The following is a 25,626-nucleotide window of genomic DNA, read 5'->3' as shown; positions in this document are numbered from 1 at the left end:
ACATACCTGTTGTTTTGTAAAACTCCTTTTCAGTGTAGTTCCTTTGGAGGCTGTATGCAATCAGCCCCTGCCAATTAACTTTTCATAATTTTCCCAAGTTGAAGAATTTAAGAAATTTTTGTAGCTAGGTTCTAAAATCTTAATTCTGGAAACCGAGGGCTAAAAAAATCCTTACCAATTAAATTTATTTATTTATTTTTTTACTAAATTGTTTACAACTGAATTCTGTATGAATAATATTTATTTTTAACCAAATCACTATATATGTGTTATGTTGTTTATACCTTTTCTTGTCAGATTCTAAAGAAAAAGGATTATATTGGAAACAGCAATCCATAGAGAAAGACAAAGACAGAAACTCGGAACAAAACAAGACAAAAATTCAAAATTCTATGAGATTTTGTAATATCCAGTTATTGGGCAAAAAGCTTAAAAAAAGCAGCACATAATCAGTTTCAGGACAAAAATACAGCTCAGATTTTCTTGCATCTAAGTGAATGCAGAGCATCTACCTAATCTGCAATATAGTTATAAAAGCATATAAACAAAGAGAGCTTTCTGGTCTCTCACGGTAGAATTTGACTTCTTAAATGCTCCATAGAAATTTTATTATAGTTAGGAAAATATTCACCTCCCCTGACCAAAAAAAAAAAAAAAAAAAAGAAAAAAGAGAAAGCCGCCAGAACAAGCAACCTATGTGTTTGTTCTTAGCTCTTCCAAGGTAACTACCAATAGTTAAGAATTTTACATGATTTAGAAATTCTTGCTTTCTTTTTAATTTTATTTATTTATTCATGAGCAACACAGAGAGAGGCAGAGACACAAGCAGGCTCCATGCAGGGAGCCCAACGTGGGGATTCAATCCTGGGACTTCAGGATCATGCCCTGAGCTGAAGGCAGATGCTTAACCGCTGAGCCACCCATGCATCTCTAAAGTTTTTCTTGTTCTTATTAAAGTAGTAACAGAAAGTTGACAATAAGGAGCTGTGAGTCAGCAGAAACGAACATGAAAGCCAGGCTCTTCCTTCCAGTCTGAGAGCCTGGGGCACTAGGGAGATGAAGGCCACTCTCCATCCTCCTTTCCTGCAGACACTTATCCACAAAAGTAGTGGAGATAAGCTGGATTTTCTTGGGCAATTAAGCCACTTGTTTTATTACTGTTGTAAAAACACACACATCAGTCTTTCCTGATCTATAGGACACCAAACAGAAACGAAGGGATAACATGTTTAGAAGAGGGCAGCCCTGGTGGCTTAGCGGTTTAGCGCTGCCTTCAGCCCAGGGTGTGATCCTGGAGACTCCGGATGGAGTCCCACCACGTTGGGATCAAGTCCCACCCATGTCAGGCTCCCAGCCTGGAGCCTGCTTCTCTCTGTCTCTCTCTCTGTATCTCTAATAAATAAATTAAAAAAAAGAAAGTTAAAAAAAATGTTTAGAAGATAGTCAAAGAAAAGATTAAGGAGAAAAATAGGGGATTATCAGCATCTTTGGGATTAAAAAAATAGGTAACCTCTTAACTCTTGCGCTCTCTTATAATTCCAACTTGTATGTTTCCTGTCCTTGCCTCCTAGTCTCTGTTTTGTGTTGCTGTAGACTCAGAAGTACATTCTAGAATGCCTGTAGGCTCCAGAGGCTCCAGAGGCCACAGACCAAGAATAGGAAAGTGCAAGTTTTGCCATCTCAGGGTCTGTTGTACGTGATCCAGTTGTCTGACCAGAGAGAGGCCCAGGCCCACTGCTACATGATAAGGTGCTGATTGCTTGGTGATAATGTGATACTGCTGGACTAGAGATAGGGAGTGCAATTAGAGGCACTGAACTTAAGGATACTGTTTGTTCTTTTACTCTCATGTTGAAAATGCCCTGCTTCACTTATAAATACTATCGCCTTTGCCTGGATTCCAAAATCTAGCTTTCCTGGCTTTTCAAACTGCCTGTTGTCACTCCACAAAATGAATGATTCTTTGGCCTTTGCACCTGATACTCTATCAGCTTGGTCACCTACCCATGTATCTACCTGTTCAGATTGTACTCACTTTTCAAAGATGACCTTCTTATCCATGTCCTTGCTAGAGCCTTCTAACTGCCCCCTAAACTCCTCTGGTGATTCTCTCTGGACTGTCTTGCCCAGAGAATCAGACCTCACATATTTATAAGCCATTTGGTATAACTCATTAGGTCAACTGGCTTGGTGAAACAATCAACAGCTGTTAAACAACATTCACATTATAGAATCCCTCAATACATACTTGATTCTTTGCCTGAGCTGATTGAGTTCCTTGGCTGAAATTATACTTAAAAAATAAGCTCCTGGAAACTAAGGTAACAAGACTCAAATATCTTGGGTTAAGTAACTTTTACCTTAAGGGAAGAGAGACACAGTGGAGTGACATATGGGGAATACTGGTCACACCCTAAATATAGACTAATTGACAGAATCTGGGCCTGTTTAACTCATTTTGCTTTGGTTGTTCCTATCAAGAACACTAGCTGGGAAGGTGTTAAGAAAGAATTGAAGCGAAAGTAGGTGTTTGGAAATCTCTTCCCTGCTGGAAATGGAACCAATTCTCCTGGGCAACCTTGTAGCTGAGTTTACTAAACGTGTGAATAATTTTAACAAAACTATGGAGAGTGTCAGTTCCTAGAAAGTTAAAGATAAGCTCAAATTCACTGGGTGTTATACTATATGTTGGCAAATTGAACTTCAATAAAAACAAATGAAAAAAAGATAAGCTCAAATTGTTGAGAAGAAGTAAGGAAGGAGGTACTATAGGTAAGGAGGTAAACTATAGATAGTTTGGGAGCTGGTATGTATAATGTGGAGCACGGAAAAAGTTCTATTATTATGTACTAAAAATATAATATTATGTATTATGTATTATGTTCATGTTTATGAACATGTTTACATTTAAGTATCTATTACTAGCTTCCTGTTTAGACTGAGAAAGAAAACTTAAAGCCAAATACTTTCATTTCCTTAGCTTAAAATATTTAGAAAAAATGAGGAAAACATAGAAAAATATAGAGAAGAAATAAATGTTACTTGAATAGTTATTTACCTACTATGTATCCTTTTTTATAAAAATATTTTAATTTCATTTTTTTACAGAAATGAAATTATACTGTGCATAGCATTGGCTTGTTATCATTAACAGACATCTTAAAATGATTATATTTTGGTCAATTATTCATGTTACATGTGTTTTCTAAAATATTGTTTTGTTCAAATTCATTGCATTAGTGGGCAAGATCAATTTAGATAGATGCTACCAACATTAAGAAAAAAAATTAAATATTATAGAATAAATAGGAATATATCAAAGTGTATCACATATAATAAAGGAATGTACTGTTTCTGAAATGTTATTTTAGTTACACATATAAACACACACAAGCATTTATATAGTAATACAATATATTACATATACATACAAACACAAACACATATGCATTCCTATGTCAAATGTGGGTGGAAAAAAGATGACAGTCACTGCTCTAAAATCTAATTTTTAATAACTGCATAATATTCCATCGGGTATATCTACCTTAATGTATTTAAGAAATTCACAATTGTACATTAAGGTTGTGTTTTATATTTTATATATGATGCAATGCATATTCTTGTATGCATGTAGGTTTTCTTAAGATTAAATTATTAACAGTTGAATTACTGACTGAAAGTGCAAGAAGAATTTTAAAACTTTTGACACATTCTGTAAAGTTTTGTTGAAAAAAGTGTTTAGAAATTCATATTCCTATTAACAGTGTATTAAATCACTGATTTACTTACCCCTTTTCTCACACTAGAAAAAAATACTAAAAATAAGCTACTTGGAGGAAAAAGTTATTTTGTTGCTTTTTAAATTATACGGGGCTACTAATGAAGATAGGTTTTCTGTTTGTTCTCTCATGTATTTATTATTTGTATCCTTTTAAAACTGTTCAAGTGCTTTGTTCATTTTTCTAATGGCATATTGTCCTTCTAATTCTTTGTTTGCAAAGAACTCCTCATGTAAACTATGTTAGATCTTTGTCATGTACATGCTCATGGGTTCACCAGACCTGATGACAGGAGGTCGCTAAAACAAAGGTTTATGGAATAAGATATGTAGTGCTCTTTCATGGTACCTCTGTAGCCAAGACAGAGAAGGGTGAGTTCATAACTAAACAAACAACTATCTTCACGGTGTGCTAGTTACTGGAGCAGTGGAAATCTGCCTTCCTCTCTGTTCTTTATGGCATTTTAATCAGTTATTTTCACCATTAAACTGATGTAGTTCTGATAAAATGTATGTATGATGCAAATTTGGCAACCTTGGTTAAAAGGCTGGGTAACAAAGAAATGCCGTGAAAACTTGTTTTATTTATTTTTTAAAAGATTTATTTATTTATTTATGATAGACATAGAGAGAGAGAGAGAGGCAGAGATACAGGAGGAGGGAGAAGCAGGCTCCATGCTGGGAGCCCGACGTCGGACTCGATCCCGGGGACTCCAGGATTCATGCCCTGGGCCAAAGGCAGGCACTAAACCATTGAGCCACCCAAGGATCCCTGAAAACTTATTTTATAAAGCTATAACTCACAAGATAGAGTTTAATGAAAAGAAGGATAAAAACCAAACTTAGATTAAAATAAGTAAACATTAAACCAAAATTCTAGCTGCAAAAGACAAGATTGAGGAGATCTCATTTCATGAGAAAAACAATTTTTTTTTTTAAGTTTAAGTTCCAAATGACTCTCCATTTTGACATGGCTGCGTTAAGCTAGGGTGGGGGAACTGATGCAATTTTCAGGCTGGTTTGTAAAAGTTACATGACATGTTCTTTCCTCCTATTTCCTTTCCTATTGGAAGACATTATTCCCAATGTCTGTTGGTTGGGTTACATCTTGAGTATTGTGTTCAGTTGTTTTGGAGGACTATTCACAGACAAGTGTAGGAAGTAAGCAACTAAGATGATAAAAGAACAGGAGATTATTAAATTAGAAACATTAGAAATACACTTTCCTGTGCAAGTCTCACTCAGATTTAGTTTGATAGCAATTTTTAAGTGTTTATCTAGTTTTATTGTGTTTAGCTTAGTTTTCATAGGAACATCTATTTTTCTTTTCATACTCAAATTTCAGCAGCTAATATATTTAAGTAAATTATGTAATTACTATCAATTCAGTAATTATAAACTGAACATGGGAACAAACACAATTGACTCTTCATCATATAATTCAACTGGTGGTTGCAAAATGCTATGGGCACAACTGGAGAGTAGCCTCTCAGCTGTGACAGTGTGCCCTTGGCATCTATCACTGGAGAGAAGAGAGCATCCATCAGTTAGTCTAGGGCAATGGTTTTCAGAGGGTAGTATCAAAGCCAGTAGGAATAGATAGTATCACTTAAGAATTAAAGATGAAAATTCTTGGATCTCACCAGAAAAATAGTAATCAGACCTCATAAGAGGCAAGAGGTTTAGCAATCTGTCTTACCACGTGTTTCTGCTGCAGTCAAATGTGAGAACCACTGATCCCTGGTAAGGAGAGGTCCGGTAGGAATGCTTCTACCTGGATCACAGTTTGTAAACATTATTTTGTTCTGATATGTTTGTAACAAATGCAAATAGGGAAAGAAAAAGAGGAGGGGGTGGAGAAAATGATTCTGGCTCAGTTTATCTGTGATGAAGTCGTGAAATATGTGTTTTCCAAGTCCCTGGCGATTTTGAGATATGGGATATGGGTAGTTGACACACAGAAAAACAATGAATTAGAGATTTTTAACTAAAGGAATTAAAAGGAACACTTGAGAGGAGTTGATATAATCACACCTTCAAGTAATTTGACAGCTGTCTAGATCTAGATGAGTGCTTGGTTTATTCTGTCCTGTTCTGGAGACAGAAGTAGGGTCATTATATGGAAGTTACAGAAAAGCAGATTAGGGTGAAAATAAGAAGTGAATTTCTAGAAGGTGGTGTGGAGTGTCTGCAACATCTAGGGCTCCCACATCTCTGGAGTTTGGGAGACAGCAAATGCTAGATGCCTACTTGTCACTGAGTCCACAGAAGAGGTTCACACAATGGGCTGGAAGCTGGACCTGCAGGAATTGGAGCCTCTACATTTTTTTTTTCAATTTGGAGGCTCCAAAAAATTCATCTTTCTCAGTATCTTCACAAAGTACCTGAAGACTTAACTCTTAAAATTAGAAAGGATAAAGACTTCCCAACAGCCTTTACTGTCTGGTATTAGAAATATGTTCCTTCTAGATATTAATAAGTATATTTCAAGTGAATAGTCTTGATAATAGATGCCTGTATTCCCCTTTGTATCTCAGCCATGTCTACTGGGTAATTTTCTTTCTATTGCTGATGAAATAGATGGGAAAAGAATCTTTCATATCAAAGCAAATAAACTGAAACTACTTGATAAACCAAAAAAATGGTAGAAATTTTCTCCAGAAACAATAGTCAGTGTAGTTTTAAAATGGTATTTTAAAATTCCAATAACTATCACAAGACTATCTTAATAATGGTCTTTTCTGGTTGGAATTACAGGTACAAGTATTGTATTTAGAGTTGTTCAATGTTTGTTATTACTCTTAGATCCTGGCCATTGAAAAACAACAATGAAAAAAACAGCCATCAAAATGTGACACATAATGCAGAGGATATGGGATTTTGTCCAGTTTGGGCTTGCACTATGGTACTTGGCAAGTGCCTAAGAAAATGCAGGAGGGTGTCTGTAGAATTGAACATAATATATCTATATCTAAACATGTATACAATTTATATAAATATGTCTATTGTTTATGTATTTTAAATTGTTTATTTTAGTTTTATTGCCTCTAAACACTAGCAAAAATTACAGAAAAGTAAAAATCACATGCATAGCTGGACATCAGCATAAAAATGGCTTTCTTTTCTTTAATGGCTTTCTTTTCTGAAAAATGTTTCAGAAAGGAATACCAACAACACGTAATGATGGTACATGTGCTTTAGAATGGGTAACTGAAAAGAAGAAATATATGACTTGGTGATGATACAGGGCTGCCTAGTAATGACATCATATCTAGAAATAATTAACATATGACATGTCCTCCTGTCTCTAGGTTCTCCTAATTTGCTTTCTACCTGCATCTTCTGCAGAGATGAAGATGGCCCAGTGTGTGGATCCAGGATACACGGTGTCTCCTTGATTACCTTCTTTTGTACTATGCTCCTCTAAGTTGGAGACCTCATAGCAGTCCTTGCCTGCAACACTACTGCATTTGTCAGGTCCTCAGAACTCTTTCTGGTTCTACCTTTGTCCCCTCTCCTTCAGAGCCATTCCCCAACTATACAGTAAGTGGGTCTCTTGCTTAGGCCTTAACTTTCTTTCTCCCTGCCTCTTCTGTGCTGCTTTAAGAGAAACGGTCATGATTTACATGAAGTAAGCTAGCAGAAAGCTAGTAGGAATATCTGTTCATTGAACAGTTACCTTTTTTTGAGAATGAACCAACTTAGGTGCACATGTTAATGGTGTCCCAAAAGTAGTTATTTCCATTAATATCTTATCTGTTATGAACTGTAAACTTCCTAATAGCAGTGGCTATATCAGAATGTTTAAGCCATCAGAATGGCTTACAGCTATTATCTATGTATTCTAAGATAAGGAGCAAAGTGTCTGACCCATAGTAGATGCTTAATAACTGTTTTTGTTGTTGCTGTTGTTATTATTGGATTAAAGAATTCAATAGTGCTTGGATACATGGGTACTACTGGGTTATAAACCTGTTACATACAGCCTCCAGGATGGTTTCTAGCTACACAGGAAGCTGGGGCCTTGTAACCATTGGTGTAAATCCAAGGCCTTCAGTATATTAAAACAGTACTTTGGGAAATGCTATTAAACTTCTGCCTCTGACATATGTGCTAGCAACAGGGAAATTTCCCACTGGGGACTTCCTACTCAGCAGTGTCAGATCATTCCCTAGAAACCCCCAGGGTTGCACTGGATGCTCCCTGACCAAAAACCACTATATACTCCACAGTTTATAGAACTTGAGTGGCAATTTAAGATCTAATGATGTTACTAGGGGAAAATAAAGATAAGTTGTCCAAACGAAATAGGCTACATAGTCTGATACATTCCACACCGATCAATTTACATCATGCTGCAGGGAACCTGAAATTGCTTTCTAAGCTAAGTTATCACCGTAAATAGTTTCAGTAAAAGAAGATGGATAGCCATATATGCCAATAACAAAATGATAAATGAGGTGAGTTCCAGGTCCATAAAAGAAAGAGGAGAAAATGGTTCATCCTTGAGCGGATTGATTTTAGGTTTTCTGATAATATCTATGGTGGGAAAGCCAATACCCAGTTTATAAATTATAGTTACCTAAGATGTTCTAGGAATTTTCTATCACAGATCTCTATGAACATACCTGTAATCTCAAGCAACAAAGTCTACAGAACTCAACCAGAAAAAAATATGCACAAAGTTCTCCTTATGGTAAATTCAAAGATGTACAGATATAAAATCAAAACCTACCCTCTCATAGTTCATAATCCTATCATGATAGACGTTTATGTGAAGAAGATTATCTGCTTCATTATGAGGGATGTATATGTGAATCAAGGATCTCACTAACTCCATGGAGGTCTTACTATAATGCAACTTCATTAGTATAAACACAATGTAGAGAATGACCATTCTGAATACTATAAGATTTGTATAAGTAGAGACTTCATTGTGGTAGAAATTGCTATCAAAGGAAATGAAAGTAAAGATAGGCTGTAGTATAGTAAAACTTAATGTATGTTAAATGAATGAATAATCTGGACCCAGTAAAATGGTATATAAAACAATGATAAAAATGTAGCATATGAGTGGATCTTAGATTACTAGGTCAATTTTCCCTATTGGTATTATTCATGGTGAATAAAAATAAAAATGAACAAGTGGCAAGTGATAAGTTTATACATTTTCCCTTTAGGTGCTTTGGGATCCAACAAAGTTTATCTACACGAATGTACCTGTAAACCCAAACAGCAAAATCTAGAGCACTTGACCAGAAGTGCCATGGTTTAAGCAGAGCCAGTGTCCACTCCAAATGGGGGTCCACATGAATAGATTTGACACTGCATTGACCTACTCCTAGCTAGCATTGCTCACAGCTCATCTGGGGCTGTATTTCCCAAACCTGGAATCTGTATTATTAATGGGGTTGTACTGAAGTGACAGGGTGGTCTCAGTGTATAATCCTGATGGTTGTTAGGGTACCTAGAGAATATTTTTTCCAGGTGAATCACCACTTTAATGTCTGCAGGGAACCTTCAGGGAGGTGGGAGGGGGGCTGCGAAGAAGGGGGCACGGGCACCAGGGAGCAGGTGCAGAGAGTGAGGGACGGACAGATGCTCCAAAGACAGAGATCCTCATGAAGGTTGCTGAGGAGCAGATGCTTAGCTACCAGAGAGGTAGTCCCACCTCTGATGGGAGACCTAGAGAATATTTTATGCTAGATTTCACATTTGATGAAAACCAAGCTAAAAATCATTTAATCAGGACTAGAAACAACCCATAGGGTCATTGACAGTATCTTAAAAATATAATGAAAGACTTCATTATATAACAGAAACCTTCATACTGTTTTCCAGAGTGTCTGCACAAGTTTGTATTCCCACCAACAGTGTAAGAGGATTCCCTTTTCTTCACATCCTCGCCAACATCTGTTGTGTCTTGTGTTAATTTTAGCCATTCTGACAGGTATGAAGTGGCATCTCATCAGTTTTTGATTTGTAGTTCCCTAATGATGAGTGATGTTGAGCATCATTTCATGTGTCTGTTAGCCATCTTGATGTCTACTTTGAAGAAATGTCTCTATATGTTTTCTACCATTTCTTAATTGGATTATTTATTGTTTGAGTATTGAGTTTGATAAGATATTTATAGATTTTGGATACTATCCTATGACCCAGCAATTGCACTACCCAAAGGATATAAAAATGCTGATTTAAAGGGGCACATGCACCCTGATGTTTATAGCAGCATTATCAACAATAGCCAAATTAAGGAAAGAGCCCACATATACATTAGCTGATGAATGGATAAAGACATTGTGAGATATATATGATATGGGTGGAGCTAGAGTATATTATGCTAATTGCAGTAAGTCGGTCAGAGAAAGATAAAAATCATATGATTACTTCATATGTGGAATTTAAGAAACAAAATAGATGAACATAGGGGAATGGCAAAAAAAAAAAAAAAAAAAAAAAAAAGAGAGGGGAGCAAACCGTAAGAGACTCTTAACTATAGAGAACAAACTGAGGGTTGATGTAGGGGAGATGGGGAGAGGATGGGCTAGATGGTGATGGGCATTAAGGAGAGCACATGACGAGAAGAGCACAGGGTGTTACACTATATGTTGGCAAATTGAGTTTAAATAAAATTTTTTTTAAAAGACTTGAAAAAATAAAACCTAAATTTGTATTTTTAAAAAAGAATTTAATTAGATGTAACCAAAAAGAACATTCTAAAAGAACTAAGTGTTATATCTTTCACATTTTTTAACACTCCAAGCAAGTTATAGGATTTATATTTACATTTCTTCTTATCTATATGCATACTAATCAATTATAGAGTTAAATAAAGATTTGATCCCAAAAGGTCAACTGATTTCAGGGTCAACTCAGTGCTTTTGTTAAAATTCTCTCACAGAGTTTCCACAACTTCTGGTAATTTGTGGCCATCTCCAGAGCACACCTTCCCCATCAGGGCAGTGGAAATGGGATAACAAATGGTCATGATATCTTTTAAAGGCTCTGCAGATACTGGGCTTCATTGAGAAAGGGTAAAATTTTTCCCTAAAAGCAATTGGATTATTGAGTTCCTGGGAGTTCAATAGCGAACACTCTCTATTTCTCATTTCTCATTTTCTAGCCCAGAGTCCGGCTGATTTAACTTCCCCTTCACACCAACTGAGGAAAGGAGGTGAGTAGTACTGCCAGGACTTGATTTATGAATTTTGGTTGAAGGCATGGACAATCAATCCTCATAGCCTGTTTTCCTCGTATTTTCTGTGTGTTCTACTTGAGGTTTGTGTGGCAGGCAGATGTCATGAGACTTTAGTGGTTGCAGAAATGGGGTCAGATTTGGTGATGGAGACATCAACTTAATAACATTTAAAGGCATGAGAGAACAGTAAATCTTGAAAGACTTTACCCCTAAGGTCTTATCTGATGACAAGGAAAACAAAATAATAAAAAAGTAAATCACAGGAAATGAGATGTCTTGAGACAATAGGGCAAGGTGAAGGTATTACACAAATATGAGTTTTATTTTTCCTTCCAGTGTTGGGCATAATGAACGAAAATGAGTAATCAATAGAGTAATGAATTTAAAATCAGAATTTGCTTCTAGTTCTGAGTCTTATACTCAACAACTAAGTGATACTGGTGAAGGGATCTCATCTTACTATTTCTTAATTTGCTCATCTGTGAAAGGGTAGTGGCACCTGCCTGGTCATCTCCCAAGACTGCCATGTATGTAAACAGCAACAACAAAACAAAACAAACAAAAAAGAATGTCTTTGGAAGACTGCAAAATGCCATGCAACTGTTAACTGTTTATTATAATTATTCTCCAAGGTGCTGGTAAGAGTTTGTTACTCTCAGTAACCAACAGAAGTTCCAATGGTATTGAGAACTGTCTAGCAAAAAATTTTTGATCTCGTATGTAACAAAACAGTGATGCTATTAAGCTATTAAATATTGCTATTGGAAGAATATTAAGGAGAAAAGTGTTCAATGGAAAAAGAAAGAATTTGGGAAAAATGAATTTTGGGTCAGTGTAAGCTCCTTTAAGGCTGTGTGATTCTGGGCAAATTATGCACCTCCTCTTACTCTTCAGTTTTCTCACTGATAAAATGAGTATAATAATATGAGTATAACAATAATAATACAATAAAATGGGTATAATAATACCTAACTTGCAGGGTCAGATTATATTAAGTTAGGTAAGATAAAGTTCCTAGGGCAGAGCCTAGTTCAGTGGCAGGCACTCAGTGAACATGAACTATTATGATCTCACTTTGCCATGTTCTTTTCATAGTCTACATACTTATTTACCTATATGTTCCCTACTATATTTCTTTTTTGAATAGTCTGTCCTGTAGCCTCCCTGTAATTTACCAGACTAACCTGCACATAGGAGTCCTTTAAAATGTTTATTTAAACTACAAATTTCCTTCATTATGTCTACCTGGTCATAATAAAATCACTCATCCTTCATCTTGTGTAAGAATTACTTTATTGATCCTGTAAAGATATCCTATTTAATTTATTATGTAGTACTTACATAATGCTGACCATAAAAGTGATCATAAACATGGAGCAAAACAAGACCAAGGGAAAGTAAAAAAGAAATAAGAATAGAAAGAATTAAAGGGAACTTTAAATAGAAACTAACCATCCTAAGATTTAATGTTGTATAATACATCAATTTTTGTTTTTGTATTTAGATAATTTTCAGGATAGACACTTCTCATGACTCATAAATATATTTGTTTGTATTCTATTGAGGGAATCAGAGAGATTTTCTAAATTCCTTACTCCATCTCTTCAGAAGTATGACAGAAACAAAATATTCAATTAAAACTATTAATTTTTGTTTTCCTGGATGGAAAAAGTGACCGTGAACAATGGTGTCTGAAGATTATCTGTAACTTATTTGTATGTTGTATGAAAGAAGATGCTACACAACTTCTCTTTCTCCAGTAATTCCAGCCTTTTCTCCACTTCCCCTTAAAAGGATGGTTGCCCTTCTTGTTCTAGTGAAATCCAATATGTCCAGTTAAATATAATTTCCTCTGAGAATTCTCACATTATCTGTTGGTGCTTCCTCCCTACCCCAATACCAAGTAGAAATAGTTTATCTTTCTCCTGTGTGTCACATCTTGTTTATACCTCCAGGCTCCTTAGCAGTTAAAGTCTCTACCCTCTACATGCTCCTGAGAAATAGCACAATGGCTGGAATATGGCTGTCATTTCATGTATGAATTTTGACTGAAGGCTGTAGATGATTGAGCCTGTCTTCCCCTTATTTCCTAGCTTTTCTTAAAGTTTGCAGCGTGTGACAATGGGGTACTATTTTAAGAGTTGGGGAAGTTAGAATTGGGGATGGTGTTGGAGGAAAGACAACCATTTTGCTTCCCTTTTCCATCTTCCTTATGTTGTGTTATTATTTTAAATTATACCACAGAAACTTCCATTCCAATCTTTAAAACAATATTCTGTCAGCATTATGTTAGAAAGGGACGAATTTAGAAAAAAATTCTTAAACATTGCACAGACCACTGTGCAACAGCCTTATGTCTACTTTCTCCAGAAAAATCTTGAAGCTTTTTAAAAATATTGTCTTTATCTTCCCATGGTGACTTATGAAGCATGTTTAGGAAAATTTTATTTTAAAGGTCAGAGATTCCAATAAAGCCAGCCAAAATTTTGTGAAGTTTATAGAGTGATTAATTCCTGGAGTCCTTCATTTTCCAGCCCTTTAATTTGTGCAATCACATTGAATGTTCAAAGCATATACTGCTTTTTAAACTCTTTCAAATACTCTGTGCCGAGTCACAACTGGCAATTCATAAATAGAAATGATTAACATTCCCCACCACAAAGATCCTTGAAGGAAACTAAAAACAAAAACAGCATCTTTGTTGAATCCAATCTGCTTACATTTCAACACACATAACTCCACTTAACTGGCCATCACAGCAAAAGCCACAACACACACACACACACACAGCAGCATGGAGCTAACCACACAACTCAACAGACAATGCAGACAAACTTGAGTATAAACCAAGATTTTTCTACCTCTTTTCATAACAGGTTAGTGCTGGCCCTCAGTGTTGGTGTACAGTTTTTATGGCATGGGAAAATAGGGATGTTTCTGCCCTATAAAAATAAATGTGTTGAAGGCTTTAGTTTGAGTTTATACAACGTCAGAAAGTTCCAAAGGCACTGGCACAATACAAAAAGAAAAAAAAAAGAATCCCACAAACAAATATATCACCAAAATATCACCAAAACACATGGCAAGATACTAGGAAAACAGTGGTAGGAAAACTACTGGTTTCCTGGATGATTTATGCAACAGTTTTCAACACCTTCCTGAAAAATAAAGCATAAGAGAGGCATGCTGGTGGGTCTTTGGTGGGGCATATCTTGTCACCGACCACCATTCATACAAGTTTTTGGCTTTAAACTGCTCATTAGGTCATTTTCTCCCTGCAGAGGTAAAAAGCACAGAACCCTCATTGTTCCTTATCTTTTAAGCCTTAGGAAGGGCTAAGAGAAAGAGCATGTAGAAATGCATGCACTATTTTTAAGAAAGGGATAAATAGAATAAAAATTAAAATACAAAAAAATAATCATTTCTTCATTTTATATGTCATAATATACACTTCTTTCCAAACCTTAGTTTGATACATGTGGCTTTTCATGGATGACATCTTTACTCTAGAAAGAGTTGGGACAGAAAGATAAGCAGGAAGCACAAAGTTCTGAATTTGAATAAAGGCAATGCTTTTGTTGTTACATCAAAGGATGCAAGGTGAGCGATGGGGCTAGAAATTGGGGAATTTTCCCAATTGGACTTAATGATTTCTAATTCCTCAAAAAAATAAAACTTACCACATTCTGTGCAAATTTCTCAAAAGATGTTCTGCGATCCATTGAGTGTTCCGACTTACATGAGTGGGGTGGGATGGGGCAAAGGGAAATAGGGAACATAAATAAAAAGAAAGCAAAGAAAACAGAACAGAAAAAGACAGGACGATGAAATGATGCGACAGCAAATCCATGTTCTAAATCACAGGGACCAGGAAGGTAGAAAGCTGCCAAGGAAGGATTCTAGATACAGGGCATAGCCTCTGTTTTTATGAGTACTTTTATTTTTAATACCAAAACACTTCCTATGCAAATAAAATGGCATGATTTCAAGCAAAATCAAATGACATTGAAATGAAATAGATATGTGAAGGTTTTACGCTGATGTGTAAATCCTACATATTTGAAAATCTAGTGGAATATCTTCCAAATTTCCTCATAATTTTCTGTTGGGACTAGATTTCTGTTGCTTACATCGATTCTGTAGAGGACTGCTGTCCAACAGAACTTTCCGAAAAGATGGGAATTTCATTCTATGTTGTCCAGTATTTCAGAAGCCTTTAGCTGTGGCCACTGAGCACTTGAAATCTGGCTAGAATTTTATGTGCTTATAATTAATTTAAATTTAAATGTAAATAACCCATGTGGCTAGTGGCTGCTGTACTAAACACCTGCAACGAGAGAGTATCTGCTTCCAGCTGCAAAGGCCATGGACTTTGAAAAATCCCATTAGCCTAGATGACAATCATGAATCACACAAAATTACAATTTAATCTCAAAATTTCAAGAAGTTATGGACTATTTTAACATTAAAAATAATGAAGAGTGTTGATTTTTATATTCAGATTTTCCATATCCTGCTTTATTGTTTATATTGATTATAAATATTAATTGAATAATGAGGTATATTGCTGCCCTTCCAAAATGTTTGGCTACCTTGTTAGGTGTGTAAAATTTATCACTTAGGGATACTAAGAAGTCCAGGATAAATGCCAAGTTAAAATATTCTGAAGCAACCATTATATATAATATAGCTGTTTTGACAGCTATTATTGAAAAAAATGAGTCTATAGTTAATTATGGGGCATGTGGCTAAAAATATACACTTAAGCTTACTGGAAAAAGAAAACCTTCTTCAAGTTTTTGACCTAATGATGTTGTTCCTTCCTTTTCATTATTGTAATTTTTATTTCTTTAAACTAGACATACAGAAGACTAACATGAAACAAGAAAACAGCTTCTAAAAAACGTTGTAAAGCATGAACATCTGCAGAAACAAACAAAACAAAAAAGAAAATAAGCAATTAACAAACAAAACAAAAACACCTTAAATGGCCCTTATAAAATGCAAAGGTTTGGGGAAGGTCTTGGAGTGTGTTCACTTACCATTTGTCCAATACCCTGGGTTCAGCAGAGGGAACTACTCCATATAATTATAACTGAGAACCAGATCGAAAAAGGTCACAAAGAACCAATACCTTTTTCTTTGCCTGTAGAAGCTCTTGATAGGCACTGGATCTTATAAAACGTGGGTATGAATCACTTTTCATCAATTTGTAAATGTGCTCCTAAAAAGAAATAATGGTTGAAGTGCTTCTTTATTATTTCTCAGGGAAAATAAAATACTATGATAGGAATATAGGATATGGTCCAAAAACAAATCTGGAGGCAGCTAAAGTTGACAATGTTAATATTTTGTGTTTAGAGAACACCTAAATCTTCAAATTTATTGTTTTATTCATGGATCAATATTTGAACTGGTTTGAGAGCTACAGAGGAGAAAAATCACATCCAATCCTTTAAAAAAAATGGAATTCAGTTAGTGGAATGTCATGAAATAATTTTAATCAAGTGGTTGATTTATATAGGTCATTTGAGAATATAAATCTGCTCTCTCTTAAAGTTATTCCAGGCCAAAAGTGAATGATGTGAAGTCAAGATTGAGTAATCATCTTAGATACCTTTGGCATCTACATATTCTTGGAGGATGCAGACTTACCAGATGAGTCATCTCTTTGGTGCAAATTATATGGAAAATTGTCATCCACGTCCACTTTGGGCCAGAGCACAAGTCCAAAAATAAGTTTTGGGATATTTAATTGCTAAATCTCCTGATTTGTATGCTTTTTAAAAAACTCCTTCAGTGACAGATTAGGTAAATATTTAAAATTTAATCCTAATCAGTCTGCAGTGCTCTATCTTGAGGATGAAGATTGGTAGATGAAGAAGTCAAGGAAAAAAGTGTATTCATCCAATTCACTGCTAGCCCAATCGAGGTAGATTCTGCTCTCGCCCACTGCAGCTCAATGGAGCATAAAAACTCCTTCATCTTTCTAGTCTAGTGAAATACCAGTTAGATGCAGAGAGTATCCTGGATGTCCTAATCTCTGTTTGCAGAAAATATATATTTTAGGAAATGACTCATTTCCCTGATCTCAAACATACTGGCAATAATCTGGATTTACTCTTGCTCAATATTTAGCCTAAGGCTCATCTCCAAGAGTATGGTACATTTGGGACCCTATCAGAATTTGTTGTTGGAAAAGTGGGGTGATGTCCTATTTTGGAGTCAAGCTTTTTGGGATTCAAATCTTACTGTGCTCAAGATCTGCCACTTACAGACATATACATTTAGGCCAATTTATTCATCTTTCTGACTCTCATTTTTTTAATACATAAAAAAGGTTGTTGTGAGGCCCAAAGGCCTTACGTTTAGCAAAGTAAGGGAGTTATCCATAGTAAGTGCTCAGATCTGCTTGAATATATGTCAGTCACACTTCTAATGCTTGCCTATATTAGTAAATTTAATCTTCACAAAACCTCAGTGAGGTTGGGAACCATTATTATGTCCATTTTAAATATGAAGAAGAGGACACACAACAGAGCTCTGACTAGAACTCAGCCAATGATGACTCTAGAAATGGCTTTCTTAGCCATTACACTGGGTCTTTTCTCAAATAATGCCAGGAATTTCTATTACTATATTTTTGAAGAAGAGGTTTAAAAAAAACTAGCAAAAACTGGAGTTAAATAGCTGAACTTAACTGAAAAAGAAGTACAGGGTCAGGTGGTAATGTTTTCTGTAGAAAATTATGCCTTTTCATTTTAAAAAAGATTTTTATTTATTTATTTATTTGAGAGAGAGAGAGAGAGAGAAAGAGAGAGCAAGCACAAGTGGTGGGGAGGGGCTGAGGGCGAGGGAGAAGCAAACTCCCTGTTGAACAGGGAGCCTGATGCAGGACTCCATCCCAAGACCCTGGGATCATGACCTGAGCCGAAGGCAGATGCTTAACCAAGAGCCACCCAGGTGCCCTATGCCTTTTCATTTTATTGAACGCCTAATAAACAAGAATATATTTAATGCCACAGATAACAAAGAAATGTTCCTTTTAGGACTTTAGGAAGGTTAACCCAAACATTTTATACATTGTTGGCTCTAGAAAAATGTTTGAAATTTTATCTTGAACTGAAAGAAAGATAAATCAACAGAGAAGTAAGCAACAGGGCTACAATTTTCATCCTGCTCTTTCTTCTGTGTATCTGTAATTATTTCCAAATAGAAGGACATGGCAAATCCAGAGAGACTGGGTATCTGGTTAGCTGTTTCAGCCTAATAAGCAGATCTGAGCACTTACTTACTTATTGTTAGTTTTCTATACGATGGCTCTTTTCTTTTAACCAAAGCCAGGAGAAATGTACTTTCCACTGAGACTGCAAACAAGGAAGGGCATGTGTGTATCTTATTTTTCATCTTCTATATTTTATATTAGTAATGTTGTTATTTGCAAAACCAAATACTTTCTAGAACTAATATTCTTCTCCAGAAGAGGTTTAAGAAATTAAGAAGTATGAATGGTCTGATTTAAAAGCCAATTTCAGCATATCATTAGGAAAATAATATCCTCTCATTTCAAGTTTATTGTTCTTCTTGAGCACAATTTTTTAGCGAAAATAGAAATTCAGATTATGTCTAAAGAGGCAATTATGTCCAGTTTGAGAAAAAAAAAACACTAAGGAAATTAACATCTAACATAAATTTCCTTTTTTTTCTTTTCACAGATTAAAAAGATAACTTGGAAAATTCATACATGCCTAAATCTATCATTTTATTGTATCATCAGAGACAAAACTGGCTTGAGTGTGACATAACTCTAAGCTACTTAGTTTAGTTCTGATAAGTCATCATAATGAATAATTTAAGAATGCCAGAAACTTAAAATCTCCACATTGGAAGACAACTTAAGATTTCAAATATGTGCTACTGAGGTGGGACCACCATTAGATAAGTGTTTTCTAACATACTGAGTGACAAAGTAGAAAATGAAGTAAAATTGTTCCAATATTTCAACCATTCCCCTTTAAGGAATATTCAGGTAAAAACATTCAAATTTACAAAGCATTCTCAGGCTCTAGTAACTGTTCTTTTTAACGTGTCTGTTTTCTTTTAAGTCAATTGGAGTTATTTACATATAGTTATCTAAATTGAAAATATTAAGCCTAGTCGCCAATTAAATGAAAATAAAGCAAAAGTATGTCAAATGTTAACTTCCCAGGAGCACATCTGTGACTTACGGTGGTGAGGCCCACCCATATACCAACCTGAGCATCTTCAAATGTGTATCGTCCAGGCTCCTTCACATTCTGTGTTGTTTTATCGTAGCTCTTAGAATCCAAGTTAATGGCACTGGGGGCTCCTGGAGCCAGAAATTCTTGCCATATTTCTTGAACTCGGGAAGGGACTTCTCTAATAGGCCTTTTCTTCAGGTCCTCCACTGCTAGCCAGAATCTATGCAAAATGAAACACCAATCACTTACTGTGACGCCTCATAATCTGCAAATTCTAACATATTGACTGATCATACTATTCACGATAATGCATAATAATGAGTTCCTTTTTTTCTGAGGGCTTCCCATAGATGGCCTTTTCTTCATTAGTTGTATTCAAATATATAAATTTTTCAAAAGGAAATGTTGAAAACAATCTCTTTTAAGTGTTTGCTGTTAAAACCAGTTCTCCCAGAGCCCTGATTCTTATACTTTAATTTTTAGTAGAGCAAAATGGCACTGCTAAAGAATCATTTAGAAAGGGAGAGGAGTTTGAAGGGAATTAGGGTGGGTGACATAGAGCATCTGCTTGGGGGGATGAAGTAGGGCATTATACTGTATTCTTTGGATCTTTTGTCCATTTGAGCAATGAGAAAATCCTATGGAAAGGATTTTCTGCTCTATCTGGCAAAAGAATTACAGTGAAGCTTTACTGGAATTAAAAGAGGACTGGATACAAGATCAGAAAAGGCCCTAGCTGGAGAAATCAGGGTAAGTAACTAATTTTAGGCTATTTAATTCAGAGAGTTATGAAATGACAGAAGCAACAAGCTTTCCCATGCCATTGTTTGAAAGGTTTAAATTTGTGGAGACATCATAGCAATTCAGAAGCTCTGAAAAAAACAAATATATACTGAGTTATTTCTAAATATATAAATATATTTTATATACTTCTGCATAGAATATATATACAAAATATATATATACTGTAAGCAAAGAACACTAGAACATATTTTGGTTGATAAGAGCAAATAGAAAAGTCTAATAATAAAGGGCCACATTGTATTAATGGGTTTAATTTCTTTAAATTTTGCTCTAAGTTATATGTTTTGGTTAGAACTAGAAATAATGTTGAAAAGATGAATATGTATATCATTATAATTTGTTAAAATGAAAAAGTACCTGAAAAGAGAAACTACTAGGTCTATGTTATCCTCAACATCATCAATTATTGCTCTAATGGCAGATGTAGTCATGCACAAAATGAGAAAATGGCCACAAAGATGAAGGGCACTGTAGGCTATAGAGTCTTAAGAGAGGTACATGACAAGAAGAACTTTCATAAGTACTTAGTTTTAATTTGGGCATTAATGAAAGGTCATAAATAAGCAACCAAGCAATTGAATTAGAGTTAGAATAGCAAATACTACTCAATCTAGTGAGTTTCTAGTTTCTAGTGACCCTTTTCCTGTAGATAGATGTAACAGTTGATTTAGACAATGTCTTACACATGAAACTACCATTACTGCTTTCAGAAGGGGAAGGCTCAAGACCATTTCTTCCAAAAATAAAAGATTTGGACACTGTGTAATCTAATAGGAATGGCATGTGCCATCTGAGGGAGCACAAATGTTGTAATCCATGCTCATTCAAATTCACTCCAGCATGCTTTTAACACCTTAATCAAAAGAACATTTTTGTCCTCAAGGAACCACTAGAGAAAAAGATATACCACTCAAATGGCTGCCTAATATTAGGAAGCCCAGGAGGAGCTCTCAAGGAATAGCTCAAACTATACAGTGTGGGAGTGCAGAGCAAGAAAGAACCTTCTGCTGGGCAAGCACTGGACTGGAAAAGGGAGTTCTAGAAAGCCGTTATAGACGCAATGATGTCTTAATGCACCTGAAAATACAGAAAAATTAATAAAGGATTGAGGAGGTATTAATAATGACATCTATACTAATATGTAAGTGCAGGCACTATTCTAAGTGGTTTAACTATATTAACTCATGCAGTCCCTACAACTCTAGAGTACCTACTATTATTTTTCTCATTTTCAAGAAGAGATAACTGAGGATATGAAGATTAAGTTAAGGTTGCCCACTATAAGTGTCCTAGCTAGGGTTTGCCTCTGGATAATTTGCAGTAGACGGCATGCTCATAACCACTCCCTTGAATGTCTCCCTAACAGCATCATCACCTTTCTTATTCTTGGCCTTACTGTAGGTGCTATGGTAACAGTAGAATGGAAAGAGCTCTGGTAAAATCCCATCTACTCTTAATACATAGTAGCTGGAATATGAGGAAGTAAGTGTATTTGAGCCATGGGTTCTTCATCAGTAAAATGGGTAATAATGTCTATCTTATTAGGTTTCCATTAGATTAAATAAGATAAATTATGTAAAAGGCACTTTTGAGGGCTTGACATATTTTTAGACACTCAACAATAAAATTCACATTACTATGTTTAATTAGTACTTATGCTATGCTACATGCTTTACCTGAAAAAAGAATTAACAAAAACACACCAATGGATAGCAGAGGTTGTATTTGAGGAATAAGGAGTGATCAATAAGCAGTTATTTCTTGACGTCTTTTTACTGTCTTAATACTTGAAGAAAATGCTCATATGAGCATCATATTTCTATAAAGAGCAGGTGCTTGCAGGCAGCTGCTTGATAAGATGCACTGAGACTTATTTAAACTCTATTAGCCCTGCCAGTAAACTGGGTTGTTCTGTTTCCCTTAATCTATTAATCTGTTCTGTTTCTCTTATCTTAATCCCAGATACCTAAGCAGAAGAAGTGGAGCTCAGATTTGGGGAGCAGTAGGGTATAACATATATTGGTTTATAGAAAGCCGAGAATGCCAATTACTAGCCAATCTGACTTGGACAAGATGCTTAGCCTCCCCCAAACTTATTTCACTTATCTGAAAATGGGGCAAGAATATTTACACTTCATTTTTGTTGTGATGATTAGATGTGTGATAATCAGAAATAGAAAACACGAAATATAGCATGGCATACTTATACAGTGGTGGATATAATCATAATGTAATATACATATAAAATATATCATATTTCTAATATGAAATGACTTAGCTAAAAAACTAGCATTACATAGAATTATCAAGATAAGAAATGGTTAAGGCTTGAACTGAGGAATTAACAGTGATCCATTCTTGAAACAGAGTTTGCCCATGCTATTTCCTTTGCCCAATGCTTCTTCCCTCTTCCTTTTAGTGGATGGGGAGGTGGAATTTTGGCCCGGTTATCTTTTGACAACCAGGACATAGCCTGAAGCCATTTCTTTGGGATGCCTCTGCTGACCTCCAGCTCTGGGTTAGCTATCCCTCTATACTTCTCCAAGCCAAATAACCATCATTTTGTGTATTGATCTCTTCTCTGTATCCACCACTAGGCTGTAATTTTAATGAGATCAGGAACCATTTTTATTTGGTTATTTGATACTGGTGGGGCTCATTACTTGTTTATTTCTTCATCATGATACCAATGATGTCAGCACTTATTTAAAAACTTAGAGAATTAGAGGAAATTCCACTTCTCCTTCGACTAAAAGGCTAACCATATCCTTTATCTCTGCTCTATTTTTTATGCATTCTTATACTTAATAATTGATGATGTGGCCTCAATATAAAAAAGAATCCTTAGCAACTTTAGATCTTGTAAAAGCCCTGTCAAGAAGGGTTCCCATAAACTTGAAAGAATAAGAGGCTGAATCCCAACAATTCACAACAGGCACACATATACAATAACATTCCTCCAGGTTCTGTCTGTGGTCATCTTGCTTAAACCATAGGACATCTGTCAAAGTTCTACATATTTCTGAATGGTTTGGTATTGGTATCTGTTAAATCACCTGAAAAGAATGTGACAATGCCTGGAGCTGTAGTGTTCCAATGAAAATAAATGAATGCTGAGGCCTCCCTGTAAATGAATTTCACAGGACTGCATAAGTCATGGGTCAGTAAATTAGGGTATCATGTTTCAAAAGAATAATGAATGGAAGAGTTCATGGAAAAACATTTTTATGTAGTGGAAAGTTATCACTCATTTCAGTAATCTTAAACAGAGCCACTAAAATCTATTGCAGTGTCTCACATTTAAAAATTCAATTTCCAGGTGCCTCTTAAGTTAGAGAAATTTCAAAAATATGTAAGGATGATATTCACAACAGATGGGTAGAATGCACAGCCGTCTTGTACTAACAGCTCAGTGTGGTGTGGCTCTCACATGTCCTGAGGCTGTACTTAAATGTGCAAAGTGGATCAGCTGCCCCATAGTTCTGTTTCAAGTTCTCTGTAATAGGCCCTCAAATTTCTTTTCCTAGACCTTAGGAAGCAATATGCAAAGAAGACTAATATTTTTTTAAAGAAGACTAATGTTGATAATAGTCTTCTTTAAATATCGATAATTTAACTACATAAATATTATTGACCATACTTCATTTTGCCATACATTAGTCCAACTATTACACTTCTTTAAGGAGTTCACTTCAAATGCATCAAATTTATATACTTATAAGATCAAAAGATAGTGTAAAAATAAACCATCATAGGAACTGATAATGCTGGATAGGCTTTGCCTTTGTTACCTTTTTTCCTTCCGTCAAGAGGCAGAAATTCAGTGGGTTCATATCATCATCATGTTGGTAAGAGTAACTGATCTATTTAGTGCAAAATAATCAGACATATTACAGTAAGTCTGACATAGAATAAGATACAAACAATGTGTCTTACCTTAAATTTTCTGAGCTGAATTCTGATTCTAGAAATTTAAGGAACTGTTCTCTCCCAACTGGGTCTTTCAGTGCTTCATCCATGCCAAAACCCCATCGTTTTACCCTCTGTTGGCTTGGTTCTTTGCTATAGGAGATAAAACAAAGACAAATATATATTCCTCTCATTACCAATTCTATCATCTGCGATTACATTTCCCCTTAGGATCATATATACCTTGAAGTTCCCATCTTTAACATCTTTCAGGAAAAAAAATCTGACTGGTGGTTGGTTCTGTATGAAATTACTGAGGTATAAGTTAGGCATTCGCAGTGGTATCTAATGTTTATTGAGCATTTGGTGCTAAGTGCTCTAGATGGATTCTCTCTTTTAGATCTTTCTCTGCAACTTTATGAGACAGGCAGTATTACGATTCTCACTAGATAGATGAAGAAAGTAAAGCACAAAGAGAGTTTTAAGTTGCCAATGTCTGGCAGGTAATAAGGGGCAATATTCTAGACATTTTGACCTCACAGCTCAATTCTTAGCCAGTGTATGATGCAGTGTTGAGGTGGTATGTTATACTTGGGGAAAACGTGTTGGGAACCAAAAGGCCTCAATTCTGGTTATACATCTGCTTTTGAAGAAATATGTGACCTAATCCTAGCTGAGTCACAAGATTCTGGGGCGCAGATTCCTCATTTATAAAATCTAGAACTTATGGATGAAGAGTCTGCACTTGTCAAGCATTTAAGGACACCTGATGGAAATAAAAGAAAGAAAAGGTCCATAAACACAGTCTAGTGAGGTGCCACTAGATACAAAATCCTCACTCTGTAAAGTAAGAGGCACTGCTCATTTCATGACTCTGTCAGGATCAGTAATCTAAGTCTTCCCTTATATAAGGGAAGGAAACCAGGACGTCTTAAATTATGCTTTGGTTTTCTGAAAAAGTCAGTCTTTTTTTGTCAGATGTTTTAAGAGTGTTTATGGTAAGTTCATTTTGTTTTAAAATTGAATTTATAAAGACATATTTGTATTGGGCTTATATAAGTATGGATTTAACATTCATTTTGCTTGAATACAGGGGGCTTTGCAGCCCTGTCCATTTTCAAAGAAGCTAAAAACAATGTGTTAAGTTTCAAGAACTGAAGATCTCAACTCTGAATAGCCTATTCTGAAACTTTTGGTCCTCTAATTTGGTGCCAGTCCTCCAGAAATGCAAATCTGACCGCAAATCCAAGTATTTAAGATTCAAAAAACATTATCTTGAATGAGAACTTTATAGCATGGGCTAATAGAGACACGGAGTGAAACTGACCTTACAGTTATCAGCTATGGAATTCTTTCTATTTCACCTAAGCCCTGAAATAAGTGAAATACTTGAAGAGAAGAGAAAATGTCACATACCTTGCTTCGAGTTCCCAGAAGGTAGTATCATCAGACAGCCATGGGTTAGAAGGGTCAGGTGGCACAAGAAATGGGTCATATTCTAAATATTGTTCCGTGTAACTTAACAGGCTAGAGAGAAAAAATATTTTCATCTTCCTTAGTTTTTTTTTTTTGGCTGAAGTTATACCCAGCCCAAAATAAGGATATAATATGAAAAGGTCTGGTCAAGGAATTGCTTGCTTATAGTGTAAAACCCAACAGCAGTTTTCATGTTTCAATAACTTACATGCATCAACTTATTGTGCATTTTGGAA

The 25,626-nt window shown here is 35.5% G+C and overlaps 1 protein-coding gene and 1 long non-coding RNA gene across 10 annotated transcripts in view; one reads left to right on the top strand and one right to left on the bottom strand.

The window, feature by feature from the left end:
• Positions 1-25,626, bottom strand: part of RGS7 (regulator of G protein signaling 7) — a 580,824-nt gene that overhangs the window by 3,359 nt on the left and 551,839 nt on the right. For 4 of the 7 annotated variants that reach the window (XM_072830414.1, XM_072830413.1, XM_072830415.1 and 1 more), the window contains 5 exons: positions 25,331-25,441; positions 23,942-24,067; positions 19,235-19,421; positions 16,114-16,203; positions 14,618-14,713 (listed from right to left, as the gene is read on the bottom strand). In XM_072830414.1, coding sequence (XP_072686515.1) covers positions 14,633-14,713; positions 16,114-16,203; positions 19,235-19,421; positions 23,942-24,067; positions 25,331-25,441 — 595 coding nt within the window. In that variant the 3' untranslated portion in view covers positions 14,618-14,632. Of the gene's footprint in view, positions 1-13,840; positions 13,922-14,617; positions 14,714-16,021; positions 16,204-19,234; positions 19,422-23,941; positions 24,068-25,330; positions 25,442-25,626 lie in introns of those variants that run through there. The other 3 variants (XM_072830416.1, XM_072830418.1, XM_072830417.1) reach the window with 3 other exon arrangements.
• On the top strand, positions 1,624-25,438 carry LOC140635568 (uncharacterized). 3 transcript variants are annotated; one of them, XR_012032913.1, is made up of 7 exons: positions 1,624-1,749; positions 7,090-7,321; positions 9,620-9,728; positions 10,905-10,955; positions 14,448-14,579; positions 18,695-19,008; positions 25,008-25,438. It is a non-coding gene; the product is annotated as an uncharacterized lncRNA (long non-coding RNA). The 3 variants fall into 3 exon arrangements; XR_012032915.1 differs by having other exon boundaries at positions 1,631-1,749; positions 7,127-7,321; XR_012032914.1 differs by lacking the exons at positions 18,695-19,008; positions 25,008-25,438 and adding an exon at positions 15,839-16,161.

Source organism: Canis lupus, chromosome 6, assembly GCF_048164855.1.
Source record: "Canis lupus baileyi chromosome 6, mCanLup2.hap1, whole genome shotgun sequence".
Taxonomy (NCBI): Eukaryota; Metazoa; Chordata; class Mammalia; order Carnivora; family Canidae; genus Canis; species Canis lupus.
This window is presented reverse-complemented; position numbering and strand designations above follow the sequence as displayed.